Genomic DNA, 14186 nt, shown 5'->3' on the forward strand with positions numbered 1-14186 from the left:
TAAACAAATAAATCTTCTTGAATTTTCGGAGAAATCATTAAGATAAAGGAAAAATAAACTGTTGTAAAAAATGATATCCGTTAATATCCGGTAGTAGTATTTCAAAGCTTTCTGATATATATTTGGCCTTTTCCGGGCGAGATTACCGGCGTGAGAACACGTTGTTGAAGCAAAATAGAAAACTAACAGAAAATGGGTTTTGGAGATCTTAAAAAGAAAGATGGCTTGTCAGCACTCAATGCATATCTTGTGGACAAAAGCTATATTGAAGGGTTGGTCAATTTGGTTGTGTTGAATATTAGGAATCATTAGTTAAAGGGGGGGGGGGGGGAGGGCTGTTAAAGTTCCATAGAAATAGAATGTGTATCTGAATGAAACTCTTTCCTATAAATTGTCCACAAAATGTAGTAATGGCAAGCAAATCTTAGTATCTTCTCAATAACTTGACAATGAGATTTATTTTCAGTGTTAATATTTTGAGGTTAGTAACTTTACTTAGTTTTGTGACATCTGTCAAACTAAGCAAGAAAGTCATTACCTCGAGCCAAACAAGAGATGCTGAAGATTCATGCTCAGTAGAGTATCAGACAGAGTGTCTAGAAAATCAGTCATGTTGTTACCCGGGGGACTTATAGGAGTGAAACGGTTCACCGTGGTATTGATTCATCGCAGTATTTTTTCTCGGTTTGATATACGGTCCAAAATCTCCACTTTCGGTTCGGTTCATTTTTTGGTCAGAATCATTGTTCAGTCAATTTTAGCATAGGTAAAAACACATTACTTAGCATAATTAAGTATTAAAAACGTAAATTTGTAAGGACTGATAGTTTGTAAAATAATTTTTAACCGTCATATCATTCTAATCAATTTCTTTTAGTCAAATTGCAGGTAAATAAAGTAACTAGATTTTAATCAGTAAAAGAAACATAAAACTACCTTGAATTTGTTTTTTTTTATCAAAATGTATCGTATCGAAAATAATCATACCGAGACAAAATTATATGGTACGTATCGTACCGTGAAGGAGGCGTATCGTTTCACCCCTAGGGACTTGTGCACTAGCAAAAATTAGTCATTAAACAATCCCTTGTGGCCAAATTAAGAACAAATCTTATTGGTTAAAACCCATCAAAAACTGCTTCTGGTTATAGGAAGCAAGGTTCGACGCTAACATTGTTAGGCTTTAGTCCGGCCGAACTAGTTTACTTTTACTAGTCCGCGTGCCATTTTATGAGTTCGTTAAAAAAAAAACTATCAATATTTTGTAACGGTTAATTTAAAAATAAACATTGCAATGTACTTTTTTGAAAGAAATAAAGTATTTACATGAAATGTTTTATTTCTCAAGATTCATTGATATCTCGTGATCAGTAACTATGATCATATTCCCGATCTCTTTTGTTTTTCTCTATACATTACAAACGTCCGACATCTTTCTTTATGTGTCATACTAAATCATGATCACTAAAATGTTTAATTTCATACCAATAAGTCCTAAAGTTAAGTGCAGAATTCACGCGGAATTACCTAACTTCCCGCTAAAAAGATAAAAAATAATGCGGGGTTTTCCAGTGAAAGATGTCGAGTATCGAACAGCGGTAATTTATTGATTTTTTCCAGAAAATTTTATTAATCCATTCAGATTAATTAGCCACAGATTTTATTAGTCCGAATGAAAATGTATTAGTCTGAGACTAATGGACTAACGTTTATGTCGAACCCTGTGAAGCACTTAATAGGACAGTAAAGGTACAGTACCTCACTCATTTCTAATGTTCAATCCTAATTTTGATGTTAGGCCAAATAAAAAAATATGTGTGGTTCCGGTTACCCGACCTTCCCTATTTTATACCCCCTACCCTAAACTTTTTTTTGGCAATTTTCATATTTTTTCCAGAATTTTCCCCGATTTCCATCAATGGCTCCAGTTTAAGCTTTAGTTTCAGCAATGACGGCCTCCATGCAAAACATAGTGCAACTGTTTAATAGTGTTAAATCCAAAGCAAGCTAACATGTAGGTGTCCCCTACCAATATTGACTATTATATTATCACACCACATCTAAATGCCATTTTCAAAGCAGTGATAGGTATTATTTAGAAAAAATTAAGAAAATCATTTTGTTAAAAAAAAAAAAAAAAAAAAAAAAAAAAAAAAAAAAAAAAAAAAAAAAAAAAAAAAAAAAAAAAAAAAAAAAATCCCTACCTACAGTCCCTGAAACGTTCTACTTTCCCATTTTTCCGTTCGCCCACCGTTCGTTCAGCGTGCGTTCACCGTTCGTTCACCGTGCGTTCACCGTTCGCTCTCCGTTCACAGTTTTGCGTTCACCGTTCACCGTGCGCTCGCGTTCACCGTTCACAAAGCGTTCAGCGTTCGCTCTTCGTTCCGTTCACTTTGCGTTCACCTTGCGTTCAGCGTTCACCTATCGTTCAGTTTTCATTGTCATTCGGAACTCCGATGTGAAAGGACTTATCTTTTTGTAGGTTAGGAGTTACAGGTTTTTTAATTTAATAACTAACATATCGTGTTTGAAGAATCATTATTTCATGGGGAAAAATATCAACGATATATATTTTTATTATTCTAACTTAGCTGTTAGGCTATTTATTAAATTACTCTGGAAAATAAATGTTGTTATAAGCACATTCTGTACCTATATAGAGCGATGCTGAAATATTAAATTAAACTAAGGGCAATGTGCGAATACTTCAAACACTGCAACATTTTGTTGTTTTGTTAAAGACGACAAATCGTTAATGGAGATATAATTATTCAAGTCAAATAATTACGCAGCAAAATTACGAAAATATTTATTTCTAACACTTTTTTTTTTCAATTACTACAGAAAATATGATAGAACTAGTTCTGAGAGTTATACATAGTACTGCGGATATCGTGTTAATTTTTTTATCTTTGGAGCGAATTAAATTGATAGTGTGGTTAAAGGAAATATTTATTTTAAATGTAATGCACTACAGAATTTTCTCTACTATAATATGTAAAGTCTATAGTTATAGAGAAAAAAATCTTTCTTCACCGTAACTTTATATGTTTGCCATTCGATATGATTAATACCCCTCCCCCCCTTTTCCCCCTAAATCGGTTACTTATTCAGTATTGCACAGGGGCTTGCTCCCGGCGTGTAATAATTATTTATTTAAAAAAAAAATCATATACGGTAATACGAAAACGTGATGTTTTAGTATTACCGTATATGATATTTTTTAATAAATAATTATTACACGCCGGGAGCAAGCCCCTGTGGTATTGTATTTTCAGAATATTTTAATTAACATTTTTAAAAAAAAGTTAAGGTCTTTTTTAGAACAAAAATTCAGTTTCAAAACAAACATGCATAAAAAAAGTCACAAAACAATAGTACTTCAAAATGTACACGTGTCGGCGGTGGTATTTGGAATTGGCAGAGAGTATGTTTCAAATTTAAAGTGTTAATGCCCAATGTATTTTATTCAATTATTATTCAAATGTTGGAATCAAATCTAGAAATGATAAAAATAAATGTTATAACTTGTAGGAAATACTCGCACTTCGTCTTCGATGTGACGAAACTTTCACACCTGCACAGTGTCGAATGATTTTGATTGACAGGACAAGCACGTGGACTTCGTGTGATCCTGAAGCAGGAAAATAAAAACGAGTATGACTGTCAAACAAATGGATATGATTTGTTGATAAAAAAAAAGTTACTTTCACTGTCTGATATATTTAGAAAAAAATTTCAGAGTTTTTGTTTGATATAGGTACAAACATTTAGTGAAGCCTGAAATGGGGGGGGGGGGGGCTAAAACGGAATCTCTCTCTCTCTCTCTCATTTGTCTGTTTAATAAAAACAATAACAGCATATTACTTGAATATCAAGTTCTGAAAATTGAATTTATAACAAATGATATGAATATGTATCTTTGTATTATCTTGTCCGAGTATAATCACGGCCATCTACAGATAAATGTAGAAGTCTGCTCAATAAACATGGCCGTAGGAACCGGGGGGGGGGGGGGGGCAAGGGGGGCCGTGCCCCCCTCCCCAATAATTTGCCGATATATAGATTATTATAGTAAACATAGACTATATGCTTGTGCCCCCCACAATAAAAAGTCTGATGACCTTTTTTTTTTTTTTTTTGCTTGTCAGGAAATTTTTGGTAGTGCCCCCTCAACTATCAACTGAAAATGTATGGCTGTGCCTCCCCCCCCCCCCCCCCCCAAAAAAAAAAAAAACAAATTTGCTTCCTACGGGCCTGAATAAATCATTTTGAAAAATAGAAATGACACATAATATATTATTGTATTAAAAATTTAAAATACGAGCGTATAGATGCAAAACGTCCACTGACCTTTGTTATTAATTTTTTTTTCATTACTTTACACGAAATCGCTTTAACACGGAGATATATGAATGGATGTTAGAACCACTTTAATTCATTCTATAAGTCAGAAGTTTTCTCTGATTTGTTATCAAATAAGAATAAACATTTTTATTTTCGAACTAAAAAAAAATATCTCTTATACTTCAGCGTTCGGCAACAATTGCAATGTTTTAATGCGATAAAAATCGTGTGATTAAAAACTTAATGTGCATGCATCGTCTTTCTCAGGACAATTTTGGAGAATTTATTTTATTGACTTATTTATTCATTCATTTATTGGTTTACTTATTTATTATTGATTGATTGATTTTTTTTTTTGGCACCTGACATTATAAAACAATAAAATAGTTTCAATGCAAGGAAAAGATCAGAGGCATTCCGAATATATCGTTCATCTTGCGTTCACCGTTCGTTCACCGTTCACTTTGCGTTCGCGTTTGCGCTCCGTTCGCGTTCTGCGTTCGCTCACCGTTCACTGTTCACACATCGTTCACCAAGTTGCGTTCAGCGTTCACATATCGTTCACTCACCGTTCGCTCTGCGTTCGCTCAGCGTTCGTTCACCGTTCGTTCAGCGTTCGCTCACCGTTCAGGTGGGAAAGTAGAACGTTTCAGGGACTGTACCTACCCTAATTTTTTTGGAAGTGTAACCGGAACCACACATATTTTTTTGTTTGGCCTTACTAAACCCAAAATACAGATAAATTATATTCTATGCAGGTTCCGTTAAATTTGCTGCATTGCATACAAGAAAAATTATAATTTGTGAATAAAAAACGGGTTTTCTTTTGTATTTCGTATTTGTTTGTCATTTTGTTATTTCTTAAAATGGCCCTTCAGAATATATTGATGGCCCATTCATTTTCAAAATAGCCCATTAAAACTTTTGACAGTTGCGCCATAGTCCCATTGACCTTCTTGGCCTTCCAAGTCACTGCATGAGACATAAGTTGTTTTCCATTTGAGAGCAGGTCTTCATTTGACATCTCATTTCCATAAACATGATAAACAATATAGGGATGCGCGATTTTATAGGTATATCGCTATATCTTGATTTTTAATTGCATGATCATAATTAACATGATATGGAGATTAAAATAGCGGTATTTAGGCACATAATTATATTAAATTCCAGAAATTATTAATTTCTTTGTTCAAACTTTTAGAATACAATTGCAGGAAGTGTAAAAAATGTTGAAAATGGTTAAAAACGGCATCTTAGCACCCAAACATGCTTTATATTATGTAAATAAATATGAAAATTAAAAGTGAAGTTACTTTTTTCAAGCATATTTGAATGAAAAATAATTGATATTTGTTTAAAATTATAGTAAAAATATCATGATATTATCATGATTATCATTATCATGGTCTTTTTGGGGAAAATCAAGATATATCGCTATACGAAAATTTTTGGGGATACCCATCCCTAAACAACATATTAGTATTTATAAGATTGTCTTTGTTAAGAGGAAATAAAAACCTCATTGTAAGCATAATTATCACAAGAAATGTTTAGTGAAAGTTGTGCAAAATTGTTCTTATTCCTTTAATGAAACTTTTCGTGGAATGTTGTAGTATATAATATTTTGTAGATATCAACCTTCACAAGCCGATGCTGTTGTGTTTGACGCCCTCATTGGTCCTCCGCCGGCTGATCTAGAAAACGCCCTCCGCTGGTATAACCACATTAAATCTTATGGTGCAGGAAGATCATCGTAAGTTTTTTTTTTTAATTTAAAAGTTTATTATACTGAAGCTTTGAAATATTGCAGGGTTGCAAATAACCACTCGCCTACTTGCAAATGTGACTGATTTTGTTTTTGGATGACTAATTCTTGATTGAGTATGGCGAGTTCGAATTTTATCAGAACTTTTCCGGAACCTGACTGTGGTTTGCTTCTTCTTTTAAAGGGACTTTTGTTTTTGCTATTCCATACCTACAAAATGTTTTCTAGACCCTGAATCGCACCAATATTATTATTATGAGAGGTCTTAAAGTGAAGGAAAATGCATTAATGTGGAATATCATACAGGTGGTGTCGAAATCCACAAATAAACGAAATGCTGTGGACAGCAAAGTTCATGTACTTCTCAGAGATTTTGATGCAAAAAGATCACAAAAAAAAAATATTAAGTAATTGGAGGACTGTGGGCCCCAAAATGTCAATGTGAAAGGCCAAAAAACTTGTAAAGTTGGGGGCCCACATGGTCCCTAAGGTTTCAAAAGTTATTTGCAACCCTGAATAGTATAAAAATTCATTAAGGTGTTCATACTTAAAAAGTATATTAAAGGGAAAGTTGACATGAAAATTACTGTCCTTGACAGCTCTATGGAACCATATGGGGTATTCAAGCAGTCACATTGGTCATTCGCTTATTCAACTTGTTCAAGATTCCAGATGGAAAAACTACCTATAGAAAATTGTTGCTTATGCAAAATGACAGGGATTTATAAACATGATAAAGAAGAATTTTGTTGTAGGTTTGAATAAAGAGTGGTCATTATAGGTAACTACCATACTTGAAGGGAAATTATGATACATGTGGGAAAAGTTTTGAAGAAATTCAAAATGTTTTATCATTTATATTCACAGATAAAACAAGGGTACACTGTAATATGAACAAATTTGAATATACATTAGTCTTCAAACAATAATCACCCTTGAGAAGATTATTTATGACCAAACTTTTTTGATTACCATTTATTAATTATTTACCTTTTAAGGGAATTTATACCTTCATTTAAACACATTTAAAACAGTGATACTGAGGGCTGCACAGTGGTAAGTTAAAAATGGTTGAAAGTGCCTCAGGGGGTTTTGAGAATAAGTCAAATACATGTATATGATAATTTAAATAAAAAGATCAGGCCAGGAGGTTATAAAACTTTCTGAGTAACTATGTACTTTGTGCTCAAACTCCGTACTCCAAAACCATACTCATGCTCAAAATTCCTCTCTAATTTGTATATAAATTTTGAGTATGAGTAAGGTTTTAGAGAACACAGTATGAGTTTGAGCACAGAGTACGTACTCAAAAAGTTTTATAACCTCCAGCCCAGAATTTTGATAAAAATAAGTTGTATATTTAAAAAAATGTATCATCTTTGGTTTGAGTCTTTGACTGGATTCCACCAGTTTTAGCCCGTTAGAGACTTGTTTTAACCTAATTTTTACATAATTATGTGTACAGGTTCCCTGGTCAGAAGAAAGATGTCTCCTCGTATGGGTCAGCAGGAAAAGCCGCCCCCGCGGCAGGCGGTGATGATGACGATGATGATGACATTGATCTCTTCGGCTCTGATGACGAAGATGCCAAGGCAGAGAGAGAGAAACGCCTTGCAGAATATGCAGCCAAAAAAGCCAAGAGTAAGTTTGAATGTTGTACAGTGCAAGGGCTACAGCGAAGGGCAAAATAAAAAAGTGGTCCGATAGCTTGAGAAGGTTAAATTTGATGTTGACCAGGTGCTTTGCAAAGGTGTTCAAAGGAACACTAAATTCTAAATAAAAACAAATTTTGTTTTCATGTTGGGCTAGTGTAGCAAATTTAGAATAGGGTGGGTAGGAATTTATTTTTAATTTGAATTTTTTTACATAAAGGCATAAAATTGCAAAACAAATTCAAAGGAAGCTCACTTTGTCTTGACACAAAATCTTCCTTTTACTATATACCGAACAACTCTTACAAAGTGGTTTAAAAACGGTTTTCTTCTGCTCTGCAATGCAAGTTTGTGTTGAACTGACATATTGGGAAAAAAAATCATTTTAATTAAAAGTGACCTTGTGACTGTAAAAAGTAATTTTCAAAGGAAAATGTACAGACTTGAAATCTCTGCATTTTACAGGAAGAAAACTTAAGGGTTTTCACATAAATTTAGGATTGAACAGGTAACTAGTCATCTTTTTCTCTTAGGCCTAACATAAAAGTTACCCTGCTCTATAGAAAATGCTGTGTTTTATTTCAGAACCAGCTGTAATTGCAAAAAGCAGCCTCCTAATAGATGTCAAACCCTGGGATGACGAAACAGACATGAAAGCATTAGAAGAGGCAGTACGCAGCATTCAGGCAGATGGACTTTTGTGGGGAGCATGTAAGTACGAGTATAAAGCATCAATGAATTGCTGAAAGCATTACGCAGGGTTCTCTACCAAGCATTAGAGCCCCAGCAGGAAGCATTATTCTGCACTCTCTACCAAGCACTGGGGCCCTGCTGGAAGCATTATTCTGCACTCTCTACCAAGCACTGGGGCCCTGCTGGAAGCATTATGCAGGGTTCTCTACAAAGCATTAGTGCCCTGCTGGAAGCATTATTCTGGACTCTTTACCAAGCATTGGGGCCCTGATGGAAGCATTATTCTGCACTCTCTACCAAGCACTGGGGCCCTGCTGGAAGCATTATGCAGGATTCTCTAGCAAGCATTGGGGCCCTGCTAGAAGCATTATGTAGGACTCTCTACCAAGCATTAGGGCCCTGCTGGAAGCATTATGCAGGACTCTCTACCAAGCATTAGGGCCCTGCTGGAAGCATTATTCTGGACTCTGTACAAAGCATTGGGGCCCTGCTGAAAGCATTATTCTGGACTCTTTACAAAGCATTGGGGCCCTGCTGGAAACATTATGCAGGATTCTCTACCAAGCATTAAGGCCCTGCTGGAAGCATTATTCTGGACTCTCTACAAAGCATTGAGGCCTTGCTGAAAGCATTATTCTGGACTCTTTACAAAGCATTGGGGCCCTGCTGGAAGCATTATGCAGGATTCTCTACCAAGCATTAGGGCCCTGCTTGAAGCATTATTCTGGACTCTCTACAAAGCATTGGGGCCCTGCTGAAAGCATTATTCTGGTCTCTTTACAAAGCATTGGGGCCCTGCTGGAAGCATTATGCAGGATTCTCTACCAAGCATTAGGGCCCTGCTTGAAGCATTATTCTGGACTCTCTACAAAGTATTGGGGCCCTGCTGGAAGCATCATGTAGGAACCCCCTACCCCCACCCCCCAAAGCACTTTGACAAATGCAATTCATTGAAACCTAAAAGCACTTTCAAAATGGTTTTTTTTAATACAGTCAAACTTTTCCGGCAAGGTTACCAAATAAATATTTGAATTCATGCTTTCAATGTAATATTATATTCCGACCAAATACTGTATTAAATAATGAAAAATTAACTGGATATAACTTTACAGATATAATGACACAAATATAATTATTCCTGGTGATTTGCTATGATCATGTTTTACATAATGATAGTAATATTGCTGATTTGAAAAAAAAATATAACTTTTACAATGTTATTTGTAAAAGAAAGAATCTATTTTTTTCAAATGCAACCTTAATCCTCTCATTAAATTTGAGTTGCCTGTTGTATATATATAAATAGATTTTTATCCATACATCTGTCTCTTTTGTAGCTAAACTTGTACCTGTTGGTTATGGAATCAAAAAACTTCAGATCAATGCAGTTATTGAGGATGATAAGGTCAGTATTATGGTTTTTGATATTCACTTTTAAACTGACACCCCACTCCCCTGTTTTTAATATTATCATCTCTAGCTGCAAGAGGTGAAGATGGTTATTATGACCCCATTCAAAGAAGGAAGGGCATATTGCTTTGCTGCTGTCTGTCCGTCGGTCTGTCTGTCTGTCGGTCCACCAACATTTTCCGTTCATTTTCTTCGCAGAGGTTGCACATACTGAATTGAAATTTGGTATGCAGATTTATCATATGAATATCTAGGTCAAGTTCTGTTTTGGGTATGATCAAGCAATTTCTGACAGAGTTATGCCCCTTGGACTTAGAAAAATTCCAATTATTTGCAGTTTACGTTTATTTTCGCCATGGAGGTTATGCATATTGAATTGAAATTTGGTATACAGATTTATCATATGAATATCTAGGTCAAGTTCTGTTTTGGGTATGATCAAGCAATATCTGACAGAGTTATGCCCCTTGGACTTAGAAAAATTCCAATTATTTGAGGGGGGGGGGGGGGGGGGCATAAGTGTTTCACAAAAATCTCTTGTTTCAAATTTTAAGATTAGTATAATGTAATAGGAACAGATAGGCCCAGTGTTGGCTTCGACAATATTATGACAAAAAGAGTGATGGAAATGAAAGAAAGGGGTTGATAGGGGAAAGAGTGGGTAGATAAGAGAAATGAAGCTTTCAAAGGGAGGAAAAAAGAAGGAAAATGGGGAGAGAAAGAGAGGGAGATGAGAGATGGGAAAGAGATCAGGGGTGCAAGAAAGGTAGGAGAGTACCCCCTCTCTTCTCTTTGGCCACCTCCACATTTTTAGAGTGGGGGATTTCTGATGATCGAGGGATTATCCCCTGTATGCATTAGAGTGAAGGAAAATTACATTCATAGCAAAATTTTAGCAGCTTCATCTTGCATTTAGAAATGTTGCAAGTAACATGTACTTTGAAAAATGGTAAAGGTACACCGACAAAAGCACATACATTTATCATTAAAGACTAGTAACAGACTACTATGGTTAACATAACTAAATTGTAAGCAAAACCAAGCTGTCAGCAGATGTATACTTAGCATGTACATGTAGGCAAAAGAAACTGATGTGCATGCTTTATTATTGCATGAAGCATGTTCTCATTGAGTTCATTTCTTATTCTGCAGGCCTTTTGGCAATTTTTGACTCGATTTGACTTACTTAACCATTGACTTAATCTGGTGAATTAGCATCTTTTTACATAATATTCATTCCTGTCTTTTCAGATCAGCACAGACTTCCTAGAGGAAGAAATTACAGGTTTTGAAGATTTTGTACAGTCTATGGACATTGCTGCTTTTAACAAAATTTAACATCTGTGAAAATAAAAACAATATTTATATAATGTTTTATTGTATTTGAGAAACACTAGTATTTGTAAGTGAAGTTGGATATGTTAATGTCACAAATCTTTGAAAGTTTATTTTACATTTTCACATTATAGCAGACAAGTGATAATTAAAAAAGACCCCTCTACAAAATTATTTAATTCTCCGTGTACCCTCAGGTCTGGCCCAGATTAGAGGTAAATTGAAGGTATTGAAAATGCATTACAGGATATGTTGAAAAATCTGTTCAACTCCTTGGCGATTTGCAGGAAAATATTGGCTATCTACAGTATGCAATGTGTTATGTATCAAACTTATGATTTATTTTGCCACAAGGACCCAAGTGGACAGGCTACATGGTAAAGCTAAGTTGAATGAATTGAAAATATTCAGTGAAAAGGTTGCATAATGCCCAAAATGAAATGATTCATGGTCATACAATGTATTCCAGTGAAATGTGAAGCTTTGAATATAAATTGTGAAGATTGAAATATAAATGGAAATTTCAAAATGGACGTCTTTCAATGAAAGGCTTTTTTTTTTTCAAGATACTACTTGCATAACGTTTTATTTGATCAATTTTGCACCACCCTTCTGTATGGACCAAAGACCCATGGACATGAAAAAAACAATAAAGTTTTCTCGGAGCATCTTTGCCAGACAAGTGGCCGATTCGTATTCCCTCGGGAGATGAGGGTATAAGAACCGGACACTTGGCTAGCGGAGATGGGTTCCTTGCTAGATTTGCAAGAGTAAGATTTTTGAAAGGAAAATGCATATTGTTTAATTACATTTGATCATATATATGAATCTAAGTTTGAACCTCGATATCTCGAGCACTGATATAATATCTTTAATTGTCAAGGTTTTGAACAGTCCCTCCATGCAGGCATGTCTGAGGTGACTCCACTATACTATGCAGTAGATTGACCGAGTTGTCATTCTTGGTGTATCAGGTGACTTGTCGATAATCAATCTGAATGTCGCTTTACCTTTTTTTCCGTAAGGTCAGATGATTTGTTTCTTAAATATCTGTTTTGTATCTCTTTGTAATGTATAAAAAATATTCAAAAATACTTGTTTCTAGTAAATTGTTTCGAAGGAAACACCATCCTCTGGTATCTTGCACAAATGCGTGGTACCCCCCCCCCCCCCCACACACACACACACATACAACCTCCATACTTTGGTTACTTATTTTAAGCTCACCTGAGCTGAAAGCTCAAGTGAGCTTTTCTGATCACCTATTGTCTGTCCGTCCTTCTGTAAACATCACTTTTTCAACTTCTCAGGAACCACTGGACCAATTTTAACCAAAATTGGTACAAATATCCTTGGGTGAAGGCAGGAGTTAAAATTGTTAAAATAAAGGGTCAAGCCCACTTCCAGGGGGAGATAATCAAGAAAAGACAAAAAATAAGGCGGAGTCATTAAAAAATCTTCTCAAGAACCACTTGGCGAGAAAAAGTAAAACATATGTGCAAGCATCCGGTCCTGGGGAAGTGTAGTTTCTAAATTGTTCAAATAATGACCCCCGAGGGAAGGATGGAGCCACAATAGTGAATCCAAGTTTTGCATTGAAATATGTAGAAAATATCTTTTAAAATCTTTTTCTCAAGAACCACTGGGCCAGAAAAGCTGAAACTTACGTAGAAGCATCCTGGGGTAGTGTAGATTCTAAATTGTTCAAATCATGACCCCCGGAGGTAGGACGGAAGTTTTACATTGAAATATAATTATATTAGGAAAAATCTTCTCAAGAACTACTTGACCAGAAAAGCTGAAACTTATATGGAAGCATCCTGAAGTAGTGTAGATTCTACGTGGTTCAAATCATGACCTTAGGGGGTAGGCTGGGGCCACAATAGGGAATCCAAGTTTTACATTGAAATATATATTAGGAAAATCTTCTCATTAACCACTGGGACAGAAAAGCTGAAACTTATGTGGAAGCATCTTGGGGTAGTGTTGATTCTAATTTGTTCTACCCCCGGGCCAAAGTTACGCAAGAGAGCGTTGTTGCTTGTGGGCCTCTTGTTGTTTTTTTTTTTTTAAATCATTCCCTCATTTTTTTTTTGCGAATAAACATGTTAAAGTAGCAATACTTCATTGACAAAATTATGGGGAGAAATTATATATTATTGCATTATTTGTCCTTAAGCACTCTGTTAAGCATCGTCGGATGTATTACTCACGGGTGATCTCGTCATTTATTTATAAGTAAAAGATAAAATCACCCGTAGGTATCCGACGATGGTCCTTAAGTCGAGAAAGGGAAAAGACCGAGTAGGTACATGTAGTAACGTAATGATTCTGAGCTGTCTGCATGGGGTTAGACAAACATTGTCACCTCTTCTCGTGAACATTCTCAAACGAGTCTTATAGCTGAAACAAGTTGCTGTCCTTTAAAACAGGATTGCAATACTTGGACCATGTGCATGTGTTTCTAACCGAAATACAAAGAAAATTTCTAGATTTATTGAATATACATGCAGGTGTAATTAGATTTTTTTTTTATCTTGAAATGTAAAAATTTTCATTGTCATTTAAGTCATTTAAGTCTATTTATTTAGCTAAATTGCTGTATTTTTATTTTGTTAACATTTTCTACAATGATCCGCCTACTTTGAGTGATAGTACTTTCATAGTAAAATTGTTAAAATTACCCCCGATTAGCCTATAGTTTTGTCATTAAAAAATCGGGTTATTTCGATACATGTAACCCATAACGGCTGGGACTTGACATCTGTAATGAATTTATACGGAAGATCATTGGTACACGTGTAGCACAGATCTGTAGTATACAGAATTTTTTCCGGAGGTTTCTCCCCCTCCCCCACATGGACAAAACGTTGCTACAGGCCTGTATCAAGCTATATTTGGATTGCTGTATATCAAATTATTTTGCGAGCCTTGATGCACAAAACTAATGCCGGTGAAGACTTGTTCTATCTTCTTAAACC

General features: G+C 35.3%; 1 protein-coding gene across 1 annotated transcript; it reads left to right on the forward strand.

The window, feature by feature from the left end:
* Positions 1–124: 124 nt before the first annotated feature.
* Positions 125–11240, forward strand: LOC133202216 (elongation factor 1-beta-like). Its single transcript, XM_061337993.1, has 6 exons — positions 125–272; positions 5981–6103; positions 7581–7756; positions 8353–8478; positions 9798–9865; positions 11122–11240. Exons 1-6 carry the CDS (start codon positions 193–195, stop codon positions 11206–11208), a joined length of 660 nt encoding a protein of 219 aa, XP_061193977.1. The 5' UTR covers positions 125–192; the 3' UTR covers positions 11209–11240.
* Positions 11241–14186: the final 2946 nt, after the last annotated feature.

Source organism: Saccostrea echinata, unplaced genomic scaffold (genome assembly GCF_033153115.1).
Source record: "Saccostrea echinata isolate AGI-Se365-2 ecotype Australia unplaced genomic scaffold, CSIRO_AGI_Sech_v1 ptg000046l, whole genome shotgun sequence".
NCBI lineage: Eukaryota > Metazoa > Mollusca > Bivalvia > Ostreida > Ostreidae > Saccostrea > Saccostrea echinata.